Raw genomic sequence first — 12877 nt, forward strand, 5'->3', positions numbered from 1 at the left:
TACCGAACGGTCGGATGAAAGACCACCACCAAGTTGCCAACAAATTAGCTATTGAGCGAAAGGTCGTGAAATTGGATTGGATGACCTGGGCTTTGCCCGTAGTAGGGGGCTTATAATTGCATTTTCAATAGTGTCAGATTTGTAAAATCCGCAATTCTTTTTGAACATCCTTTGTTATAATTCAGACGAGCCGACCAGAGTACAACTCTCATTAGATGAAAAGTTTTTTAGACCAAACGCTCATTTTTGTTTAGGTCTGGTGAGCTTCCGTTGAAGAAGGCCTCGCAGAAGGGCGGCCAGTAACAGCAACAATAACAAGACAAACACCAACATTAACACCAGCACATGGCTGACCATCATCATTATCTTCATCTCCCCTACGTAAAATACGTTCTTTACCCCCCAAACGCCGACGAAAAGGATGAGACCAAGAACGAACGGCCAGAGGACGATCCTCAAATGTGGACGTCGACAACGACAACCAACCCCACAGCCACAAGGGCGACGGGGACGGGAACGGCGACGGGAACGAAGAGCAGGATTAGGAGGATGAGGAAGAGGATGTTCATTAACCCAGCTTCTAGGCCGAGTAGACCGGACCTTGTTCAGGTTTGGCGCACCTATTCCCGGGACTGCGCTTCGGCCTTCTCAAGGTTGAAAATGAAGAATGTAGTCTCTCAGGATACAAGAAACGCCGCTCCACAAACATCGGTCTCGGCCTCGATGGTCGGCGCTCCAGTCCATACCTACTACACGTACCTCCAAAATTCGAGGTTGTTCTTGAAGAGTACGAAGTGGGAGTGAGTTCAACAACTGCTGCTGCTGCTACTGCTATTGCTGCTGCTCTTGATGCAATAGAGCCAGCTCACGAAGAAGTGGAACTCGCATCAGATTGAGGGTTGTTCTATGAATGAATCTCTCTTCTTTCTCATCGTTCGTTCCTGCACTTCTTCAGAGGTAAATTTGCGCCATCTCGCATCTCGCTCAGGGAGGGAGGAGGCCCTTCCTTGATCCATTTCCCTCTTTCTTTCTGACAAACACACTCTCTCCAGCTCTCCGTCTCTCTCACACGGTGTTCTTCCGCTTGTTCGGGTCCAAGCCACCTACCGACCCAGCGACCGACCAACCGACGGACCTTGGCCATGGTCTTCAATATCAAACCTACTCTGCCTAAGGCGAGACACTACTCGAGTAGGAATGAAGGTTCCTTTTTCTCGGTCTTCGGTGAGGCTCCTCCAAGAATTCGTCCTGGATGGCCAGTGTTGGCCGGCGCCGTTGCTCACCTTCGGTTTCCGAGCGCATCGTCTGGTTTTCTTTCCCTCTCACTCTCTTTCTCTCTCTCTCTTTCTTGCTCGTTCGCTCTCTTTCTCTCTCTTTCTTTCTCCTTCTTTCTCTCTCTCTTTTTCGCTCTCTCTTCCACCTCTCGTCTCGTTGCCCGTCGTCAATCTTTGCGTCCTCAGTTGGTTGAGGTTGCACGCACGAGTGACTCGTTCCTGAAACAGGGATCTGCAATCCGAAGATCGAGATCCTGGTTCTCTTCGTTAAATCAGTTTGATCAGTCTTCAAACTAATATGGGAATAGAGCACACCACATTGGGTTGGGCCAGGACCAGCATCGCCCTATTAATTCTGTTTTGAGGAAGTGTGAGCAGAGTTATTCCCATCATGCTTTTAATGCATGAGTTGCGACGACTCGACCCGACGGATTCCACTTCCGACCGATTTGACGGCGATTCATCCTTGATCTGAGCCTCGTGTTACCGGCACAATTGCGAACTACGAACCCTGTGACCGTGGAGTTTGTAGACATGAATGAGAGTCTCTCCTCATTTGTGCTCGTGGTAGAAGATGATCCCTTTGATGATACACAAGTCAATCTCCGGAAGGCCTTTGAGAGTGTCAGTTTTGGCCACAGTGACGGCGGTGGGGGAGATGGTGGGGTTATAGGAAGTGGCATTGCTGGCGATGGTGACGGAGGGGGCATTAGTAGCGACCTCGATCCTAATAGCACCAATTTTGAGTTGGCTTCTAACGTTCACCTCAACCTGAGCTTGTATCAGCTTTCAAATCACACAAATCGACTGAGCTGGATTCGCAATTGTAGCAATGCCTTCGAGAATATCGATTTGGAGGACCCTCGCGTCTTGGGCAGTCTCATTCCCTTGGGCATCATCTGTTTGGTTGTGATCTTCGGCAATATGATGGTGATCGCTGCCGTGCGAATGACGCACAAGCTCCGAGGGGCCACGAATCTGTTCATTGTCTCGCTGGCTTGGGCAGACCTCATGCTGGGCATGGTGGTCCTACCATTCTCGGCCATGTACGAGGTGTTTGACATCTGGATCTTTGGCCGAATCTGGTGCTCAATTTGGCTGGCCATTGATGTTTGGGTGTGCACGGCATCCATTCTCCACCTCGTCGTGATAAGCCTCGATCGGTATATTGCTGTGACCCATCCCATCACTTATCCCAATATCATGACTTCCAATCGCGCCAAACTACTCATTTTGGGAGCTTGGATCCTCAGTTTTGTCATTTGTTTTCCTCCCCTGGTTGGGTGGAACGAAGAGAGCACCCCGTCCATCATGGCGGCTTCGGACCCAAATGGGAATTTCAATAATAACGGAACCTACGAAGAACCGGACGATCCCGAGCTCATAGCCATCTTGAATCGTTGCATGCCTCAGTGTAAACTAATACAAGAGCCTGGCTATGTGATCTATTCTGCTGTTGGATCCTTCTATGCGCCGATGCTCGTGATGATGTTCTTTAATTGGCGTATTTACCGTACGGCCACCAAGACCACCAAGGCCATCCGTCAGGGGTGGACCAAGGTCAAAGTGGGCGGGGGCGAAAATTCTGTGGGCATGGGGATACATCGCGGGGGAGGCGCCGCCCTTGGGATCTCCGCCGCGTCTACCATGAATCTGGCTGCCATCCAGGCGCTGAATAACCGAACGCCCCGTCGATCCAGTGCCTCTGTGAAGCATACCAATGCCGTGAACTTGAGCAGTCGTCGAGCCAGTGCAGTGGGCGCTAATGCAATCATCTCTGCCTGCTCTGTTAAACAATCTGGCCCTCCAGAGTCCAATTCACGAACGCTCCCGAGGGCTTCTTCCAATTGTAAAGTGAGTGTGGCGGGCGGATCCTCAGGCGCTGCCTTAACCTTGAGCAAAGCCAAGGTTTCTTTGGGCTCGAACCTCAATACAGCCAGTCATGAGAGCCAAAATGGTGGACGAATCACATTGGATGACACTCACTTGACGACTCCGCTCCTTTATCAAAGTCGCAAAGGGAAAAGAATATCAGCATCAACAAACAGTTTACTCAGTGTTCCACATTGGGATCGAGCCAGTGGCCTGAACAGTTTCCACCACTCGCCACTGAAGCAATTGCAACACCACCAACAACAACAACAACAGTCCGCGCAACCCCAACATCAGAAGCAACCCAAGCAAAGCAAACTCAAGCACCACCACCCACAACAACAACAGCAATTGTCGGCGCCAAATGTGAGCCATCATCAGCCGTGTCCTAATCACATCATGGGAAAGACATTTGCTGAGCATGGGACACAAACATTGAAAGAAGACAAAATTCCAATCTGGTCTAACACGGGCATTGTGGGAGGGGATCCCAATGGCCGGGGAGGAAATGGAGGGAAATCTGGCAAGCGACAGCCCTTCAGATGGCGTTCCAAATCGGCTCCTCATAAAAGTAATCATGTGATTGTGGCCAACTTGAACTCCTCGAGATGCTCATCCCCCACCAACAGCATGGCGGGCGACAAAATCTCATCCAAAAAGCGCCGACGTCTCGGATCGTGCTTTCATTTCCAAAGGTGGAGGAAACGGGGCCTTCGGTCCCGGTTTCGTGGCGGAGTTGGAGGAGGACCCCGACGTCGAAGTCAAAGTGAACCCCCTTCACCTGTCACGTCATTGCCCGGCTCCACAGACGAGCTCAATCACTCGCGATTATCCGCGCCCACTTCCAACCACGGAAGTACGAACAATCTCACGCACAACTTGATACATCATCATCACGCTGGCGGATCAGCCAATAAATTCGGTAAGAGAAACATCAAAAACCAGGTTCGACGCTTCCGAATGGAAACCAAGGCGGCCAAAACCCTGGGCATTATTGTGGGCTGCTTCATTTGCTGTTGGTTTCCATTCTTCACCATGTACCTGATCACCGCATTTTGCGAGGATTGCTTCTCAGAGCTGGCCTTCTCCATCATATTCTGGATGGGCTACTGCAACTCGGCCATCAACCCCTTCATCTATGCCATGTTCTCTCGGGAGTTTCGAGGAGCCTTCAAGAAGATCCTGTGCAAGTTCCTATGCAACAGAAATGAGCACCCAGGGGCAGGGGCCTTGGTCCGCATGGGCCTGCCTTTTGCTCCTCAAACAGTGGCCATTGGCTTGGCAGATCGATTCCCACCTATTCCGACTGTGACGGGTGTTCCAAGAGGTAGTTTTCAAACGGGGAACAGTGACAATCAAAGCAGTAGTAACAGTGATTCTGTCAGAGTTAAGAACAACCCAATCAACCACACTTCCTAAATAAGCCACCAAGAATGAAGAAAACACACTCAGAGAACAACATCTCCAACATTCACCACAAATGGCATGATCGACTCGTAGTGCGTCTGTTTACGTACATCTTGGGATATGATGTCGAGCAAATAAAAGAAAATACACTAGATTGACCCAAGCGCCCTTGAATAATGCTCTAATAGTACGATAGGACAATTTATGCACAAAAGTTTGTGACCAAAGGAACAATGCCGGAAAAACAGTGCATTGAAAGGATCTCTTATGAAATATCCGATAATGAATGTTCGTTGATGATCCATCGGGATGCATTGTTTTAGTATTATTCAATTGTGCTAGGTTTTGCTCAGGATTGGATCCAAGTTCCAACTCTGTTTCATTGCTCATTTGCAACTGAATTAATCGGATCGGATGACCCATGGATGGAGAGGACGACCACACACTCTGGAGCTCCTTCGCCAAATGCTAATAGGCTAGCAGTCGTCCAGGCTTATGTCAATGGAATATATCATCATCCATGGCCTCCTCCTTCATTCGCTCGAGTCATTCATTGGCCATTGTGCTGGCACAATGGCCAAGACACAGTTCGACTTGCCGGGGCATGAATCCAACCGTGAGAATAAAGCTAGTTGCTTCACTGATCAGGAATAGAGCCACATAAAAGCGCCGGTTCAATGAGTGTAAACACAGTTAATGTCGTTTTTTCAAGACTTGTATGAAGCTGAATCAACAGGAACGTAAACTTGACGCGTTGAAAGTCTGCAATAACTCTTTCTCTAGTCTTGATTGCAACTCTTCTAGCACGTTTCGTAGTTATTTTAGGACCATTATGAGCCATTTGGTCTATGATTAGTCATAAATCAGTTATTACATCCTATATCATTTAAAAGGCTCTACCAGTAAAAGGAATTCACTGCAGGTGCCTGGAAATCAAGTTGGGGGTCCAAAATGCACATAAGCACTTGATCGACACAAATGCTGAAAATTAGTCAAAAATCACTCAAAAATACGACGGGTAAAATAGAGTATAGGCTGAAGGGGAAGAAATAATTTTAAAATAAACTCCTTACAACCAAGCAACTCGGTCACACATGAAAGAGTGCTCACGATTAAAAGCAGTAACTCTCACAACCGTAGAGGCTTAAGGTGCGTTTTGAGAGCACCTTCAAGCCCTCGAGAACCCAGGCTACTTCGAATAATGAAGTCCACTTCTCTTTTTTTCTCGGACTCCTTCATTGTTTAATCTGCTTTCCCTCTAATATTCGTAGGGAATACGTAGGCCTTGTTGATCTGGTGGCATCTTTCAAGTCAGACTTGGACAACTTTTTAGATAGCATTCCAGATCAACCCTACATTCAAGGACTTGCTTGGCCTGCCAACTCAGATTCGTTGGTAGACCAAATATCATATAAAGATTGAAAGTTAATAAATAGACAAATTATAACCTTTCATTTTAATAGTTCTGGGGATTACATTCCCTGAAGTGGTTAGAAAAGCCCGTGATAAACAGAACCAAAAAAAATTGTAACATCACAGGGTATGTTTGAGCCCATTGAAATAGTGACACCAATCTAAAATCATATAAATTTATCAATTCATTTCCACTTGACCTACAATCATCTCAAACATTTCCCGTCCGGACCTTTTAGCATCTCTGATCCACTGCTCGCTTGTTTTGATATCGTAGCCCTCAGGCCTTGCTTTGCATGAGTAGTTAAGATGTGATAAATATGAAAAGGCTCACAACTTTCATGTCACATTGTACGTGAAATACTGTACTTGACACTTTTGAAAAGAACTTTGAACTTCCGTGACGCTTTTTCGACTTTAGTATTATTTTCAATCACCCATGATATTCCAACGATAAACAAGAGCCGACTTTGTATTTGAAATTCGTGGGAGTTTAACGATAGTCTTCAAGCTCCCAAACTCAACAATGAGTGGAGAGGGAAGGAGCATCTCATCAATTAATATGCAATCCATTTAGGTTTAAACTGAATGCCTAAGCTAAATGCCATAAAATAACGGAGTCAAAATCGTTGATGAATGAGGAGAATATAAGTACAGTAATTGGGATTGTTCTTCGCCTCTTAACAGTCGTTCAAGGATAAGGATACTGATGAAAGATTACCGGAATCCTCCCCATTCCCTAACGAGTGCCTAGCAGGATTACCCAACACATACATTCAGTTCGTATGAGGAGAGGGGACCGCCCAACAATATTGATGCGGTTCTAGCTCCAGACACTGAGATCAAGCCATTAGTATTTCTGACATTGATCCCAAATCGTGGGGGGCCAAAATATATACGCACATATACAGTAGTGTGGCAATTGCATTTCTCCCATAAACTATAGATACTAGCTCTAAGCGTCAAGAAATCTAAAAGTCCATCCTAATGTTCGAGAAATAACAACGACGTAAAGGACGTTTCAGGAACCTCTCGAAAAACAGCTTGGATTTCTAGAGAACGCCATTCACATCTCTGCCCTCACTTGTGTTCAAACGTCCGCAAAATTGGGACCATTTCTTTTGGTTCATTCCTGTTCCTCGTTCCTTCCTTTCAACTCAAAGGAATGTCTACTATTGAATATCCCAGTAGCTGGAAAATCAGGTTTCAGTATTTTCAAAAAAATATCAATGTAACTCTCATATGAAAGAAGTAAGTCTTTCCATTGAAGCGAGAATGGTGGCTGATTCAAGTCATTCTTTTCTGGGTACAGTAGCTTTGTCAGCGAACAGGGATCCTTGACGGCGTGATGCTGGCTCATGAATAATAATTGGTTGTGAGAAAGTAAGCCGCCACGAACCAGAACTAGAACCGGAGCAAGAGCAAGAACAAGAGGAATAGGTATGGCTTAACATGTCCATTTATTTTCCTTGGCCCTTCAGTTTTGGATGGAATCATTTCGCAGGGGTTACACTTTAGCTGAGATTGGGATGTTTAGAGTTTTGTCGTCAGTCTAGACATTTGGCTGGCCAATTGGATTGTAAGTTTCTTTTCAAGGTAAATTCTTCCGGAAACAGTTTATCGTTCCCATAGCCACAACATAATGGAGGCTCGTTGCATTACAGAGTGGGCCACCAGCCTTTGCCGCTTGACTGGTCTTCTAGGTATTGGGCCGGTGATTTCCTTTGTTATGCGTACAAGCTAACAATAACAACAACAACAACAACAAGAGTAGGGACAATATCTGGGATTCTCTTTTGCGCTTGAGTAAATGCACAACTTGCTTCCGGATTTGGGCTCATTCCCGGCTCTGTTTCGTGTAGTTGTCCATTATTGGACCCCTGACAGAATCTGGCAATTATCCTACAGGTTAAGAAGCCTTATTGGGCAAAGGACAGAACAGGAAGTCTACTGAGCATTGACTGACCAGATGGCTGTATCAGTTACAAGACCACAGGTTAGTCAAGTAAGAAATGTGATGGACCACATGGTTCACGGATGACCCAAAATGATGGAACAGATTTTGTCTAAAATACTCTGCCAGTCTTCTCAATTTTCTTTGCTGGGGGATAACGTTGTTTGGAACTAGGCAAAAAGCCCCCACAATCCACGTTTATCTACCCACTCTTGTGGTGAGTAAAAAGCTGACAACTGATATGGTTTTGCGAAAAAATGTGCTGAACGAAGGGGTCCTTGACCTTTGAAGTCGCACCTTGGCAGCGTGAGGAACAGTTGGAGACTGTTGGCATGAGATAAAGGCGGGAAATCAGCTGTGTTTGTTCAACAAATATGTCAAATTCTATCTTTGGTTGAATGAAGATGCCTGAATGGCAGGGCCATTTTCTCGAGAAGTCTCTTGTGCATGCCTCCATTTTAGAAATAGCAAACTAACACCACAAACTTATACTATTTCTGGTTTGAAATGAGATTGATAGGCGAGACTGAATAGTTTGCAGTTACTCATTTCTAGTCGCGCGGCTTCAAGTCCCCTGACGTCTCTAGACACGTCATGCAAACGCCACAAACACCAAACAATCCCAAGTTATTCCACTACAGTACATCCTTGTTGAACTTCATCAAGAACATCACTTATGATAATAGCACATGAGCGTGATGATTACTTTGTTCCAAACTATTGGTTGAACATGTTCCAACAAAGTTTTGGAATTGCTATAAAAATGATTTGATAAATTAAACAAATAGGAAGGATCAAAATGGAGAAAGAACCCGTTGGTTCTCCATTTCATGGTGAAGAATGACAGGCACTCTCTCAAACAAGAAAGCCACCTCTATGTGGATTTGAAATATTTTTGATGAAATATTTGAATTGTCAAGAAAAGCATTTTTGTTCTGTTTGATTCTACGTATTTTTTCTATGTCAAGCTAAATACAAACGAAGTGAGATGATTATTGTCCAATAAAGACTACTTTTCCAAAAGACAGCGTGAAATTGTGCGTTTTCAGTCTCTCACAATTACTAACCGTCCAATCACGGTAGCATGTTTTGTTCATTAGCCAAACATCGAAATCGAAGTTAGTGTGTGATTTAAAGAAATAGAAGAGGGCCAAGGAATGAAAATGTTACACAATATTTGGCATATTCAAGTTCTTCACACTTCTTCCCTACTTTTTTCCCACCGTTTTCTCGTTTTTGTCCCTTCCATAGCAGTTTCATCTGAATTCAAAATGCCAGTGATATTGTCTCCCATACTTGTGATCTATGATCCCCCAAAAATTGAATCTGAAAAAAACGAGTCATATGGAAGATAGCAATAGAGTCATAAGTTCCCTATCCTTCGTACATTCTGTTTTTAGAACCTGTAGGGTGTCAAAGAACAAGGCAAAGGCCCCAGAGTATCTAGATGGATAGGCTAAGCAGACGAGAAATGCCATTCATTGCTTGTCTCTCTCAACCAAAATTGTTTTCTTCTTTGCAAGCACATGCTTGTATTCAAAAGAAAATCCATTAAAAAATTGTCATCATTTTCCGGTCACAGTGTCCTATGAACGAGCAGTGAGCACATCAGTCTACAGCCAAAACAACTATTGTACTCGTACAAAGTCAGTGAGGTGTCTTATTTGCATAATTCGATTGATTTCATAAAAGTACACAATGCATTGCCAACGGAGTGGGAAAAGTCACCTTCAAAGTCCAACAAAACTGTTTGGGTGTTGGGTTCTTGACCGAACATTTATAACATGTTCACGAAGCAGGTCAAGATCCGGTCTGACTCGGTGATGTCACCTCTTGACGAGCCATCACCAACGTGAGAGAACATACGGACCTCGATGTTTGCATCATTATCAATTACTTGAGAAGAAGGGGGGGGGGAGCCCTTGTTCATCATAAGGGATTAGGGTCCTTATACAAAGATCCTGCGTGTCTTCATTCTACCAAAGACCTTCTCGAGCCTCGAGCTTCATCTGTTGCCTTTCTCACCGTTGTGGAATAAATATAGGTAGCGTCTAGTATCCAATGCTGAGTGGCTACGAAAGTTTGATGATCCTCCTCGACCCTGAAGTGGAGGGCAGACTTACGCACGTGCCGTAAATACGTACCGTGCTGGGGAAGCTCAGAGCTCCACAAATGGAATTTGAATTGTGATTCCTTTCACGGAAGTCGCCGGTCGAGAAGGAGCTTATTGCCACCCCGACTTCTCTGTTACTCCAAACCATCGTCGAACCCAAGGCCGCCGCCGATTACCTAACAAGTCAGTGTGGCAAACAAGCCAAGAATCTAGCCACCGTGATGGACCCTGTGGATGGACCCTGTGGATGGACCACAAACGGAACGAACATCATCTAGGGGGACAGCCATTCACAAGTTAAATCTGTCAGTACAAGCACAAGCATTCTGCGCCAACTGCGAGCCCAGCCAACCCTCAGTCTTCTGTGTGTGTCGACGTGGTCCTTGATGCGTGAGTGCGTGAGTGAGCTGGTGGTATCAAGATCAGAGACGGCCAAAATATGCTTTAAAGCACTCCGTTGTAAGCATTTGAATATGCATAACGACAGATAAGAATAAGCTAAAGCATTTCTCAAACTTTTAATTTCTTTTTTTTCTTCTTTTCTTTTCAAATTTCTAAATCATGCTTAAAAAGTGGTCAATAAAGTGCATCTTTTCTTCTTTTTTTCATTCTTATCATATTATTTGATTGTGTTGATTAGTTTTGATCTCAAATGTCGAACATCTGGGTTGACAATCTGTAAAACTAAGTGCGCACGGCCCACTGATGCTTGTTCACATTTTCACTTTTTTCAAATATGAGTGTTAGGTTCAGAGGGGTGAGTCTTGCCGGCAAGCAAAGCCGGCCATCGCGTCGCATAATTTTTCCATGGGCAATATGGTTATTCGGTATCAGATTGCAGGTTGGTTCTTTGTCTGTGGGTGTGGTTAGTAAGTGAAATTTTGCTAAGACAGGTCTGGGAGCAGAGTCAAACCCACAGGCTTTTCTCTTGTATGAATATGCACTTACTTCTATGGTAAGTTACCTCCTTTAAAATGCTAACTTCCGAAGGAAAGACTTGAACCCACACCTTTTGGGTAGAAGATTATTTCCTTTGGCACACTCAGCTGCACTTTCTTCGTTTGTCTCACAATTATGGAGACGGTTTTGAGACCGTAACAAAACCAAGGTAAGCATAACAAATACAGAAACATATGAAGCATGCTTTAAATGCAAATACACCTGTTTCAGGACATAATACAGATAAGGCATATTTTGGCCGCCTCTAATCATGATGATCACGTTGAGTCGGCAAGTCTTTTCTTCGTTATCTTGGCAACTCGCATCATTAACTAGATTTCAATTGAAGCTGGGATCGAAGGATCGAGGACATGTCAGGAACCTGACGAACTGAGCCAATTGAGGACGAGCTTGGCTTTCCTAGATCTTTACACGAGAGTTCACTAATCCATGCACGGTATGGAACATCTTATCCCACGAACGTGGAAATGTCACTTGCTTTTGAAAGAGTGTGAAATATTTGGTATCCAAGCCAAATGAGGAGAGAACGTGTCGTACGTTTGTTGTCAATGCAAATAAAGTAAAGCTCTCAAGGTGGAGGTCTGGTCATGTAAATGGGTAATTTATGTCCCAATTGGATGAATTTATTTTCCTTCACATGAGTTGGATTCTATGCGACAACAATAGTTTATTTACGGGATCATTGGTAGAAGAACGTGATCGGGTCGTTCCAATTTCAATAGTCAATTTTCACCAATAGAATCTCTATCTAAAGGCGGAGGCATCCTTGGTTGGGACAGGAGTGGGATTTGAACCCATAATCTGCCTCACCTAGTCGTTTCATCATTATTGTTCCATACATTTTATTTGATCAGACTTGTAATATTTGTGTCACTTGCTTTGTTGGACAGTTAAAAGTAGACTTATTGCATTTTGTACATCAAATGCCAGATTAGAAATTAATCCTTGCCTCCAAAACCTTTTCGAGTGACATGTTTTGACGAATTTGCTTTTTTTTTTTTAGGTAGAAAACGATTTTTTTTCCCCCAGAGTACTTACCCCATATGTTAGATTAAATGCAAGTTTGTTTTTATTTTGCCTGTCGAGATTGGTTTCAGATCTTGTTTTCAGTCAACAACCTGGGGACAGTCTAGACACGCTCAATGGGAGGAAATATCCATCTGGAAGCCATTCAGCAACTCTTGGATAGCTTTGCAATGCTTCAGTTCAAGAGTGATCGCATCATTAGAGGACATCCTCCTTTTTCTCTTTTTCCTCGTTCATGAATACGTACGTTTGTTGGTGGTCAACCTCTACGTAAATGCTACTCACTACTTTCTTTGTCGTCGTCAAAGAACTTTGGGTGGAATGAGTCAAGGAGCAAACATTCCTTCAGGCTTTGAATCCCACATTGGAGAAAGTAATGGAGTTGATAATATTCAATATATAAAAGATATCCTACCAAACCGATACTTTCTGTTTCCAAGTGCACCACGATAAGCGAACAAAGGTAAACCGTGCCCAACTCCGGATTTGCCGCTTCTTACTGCTTGTAAGTTTCCATCGCTTCCATAACTTCCAGCGATTGATCTCATTCAAGTACTCACAGTACACTCACTCTCTTGCTCGCTCGCTCAACCAACCAACCAACCAACCAACCAACCAACCAACCAACCATCCGCCTTGGAAACAATGTTTCACACACACAGAGGAAAGGAGGATGGGTCCATTTCAGCTAGATTGCTTCCCGATCCACTTTCCATTGGGTTCCAAGTCTCCCAACATTTTAAGGACACAAGAACTTCTTTACCTTGTCTTCCACGCCTATGTAGTATGTTCGAAACAAACGGGCTAGGGACAGTAAACGTATATGTACAAGTACAACAATGCTCGCAGAGTTCTCGC

The 12877-nt window shown here is 44.5% G+C and overlaps 1 protein-coding gene across 1 annotated transcript; it reads left to right on the top strand.

Annotated features, from left to right (window-relative positions):
- Positions 1 to 1240: 1240 nt before the first annotated feature.
- Positions 1241 to 4716, top strand: LOC131880771 (5-hydroxytryptamine receptor 2A-like). Its single transcript, XM_059227468.1, has one exon. It carries the CDS (start codon positions 1809 to 1811, stop codon positions 4563 to 4565), a length of 2757 nt encoding a protein of 918 aa, XP_059083451.1. The 5' UTR covers positions 1241 to 1808; the 3' UTR covers positions 4566 to 4716.
- Positions 4717 to 12877: the final 8161 nt, after the last annotated feature.

The sequence above is a fragment of the Tigriopus californicus genome, chromosome 5 (assembly GCF_007210705.1).
Source record: "Tigriopus californicus strain San Diego chromosome 5, Tcal_SD_v2.1, whole genome shotgun sequence".
Lineage (NCBI taxonomy): Eukaryota > Metazoa > Arthropoda > Copepoda > Harpacticoida > Harpacticidae > Tigriopus > Tigriopus californicus.

Bases quoted from the DNA above. Each gene is read 5' to 3' on its own strand.
- LOC131880771 (XM_059227468.1), top strand. From the start codon at position 1,809: ATGAATGAGAGTCTCTCCTCATTTGTGCTCGTGGTAGAAGATGATCCC.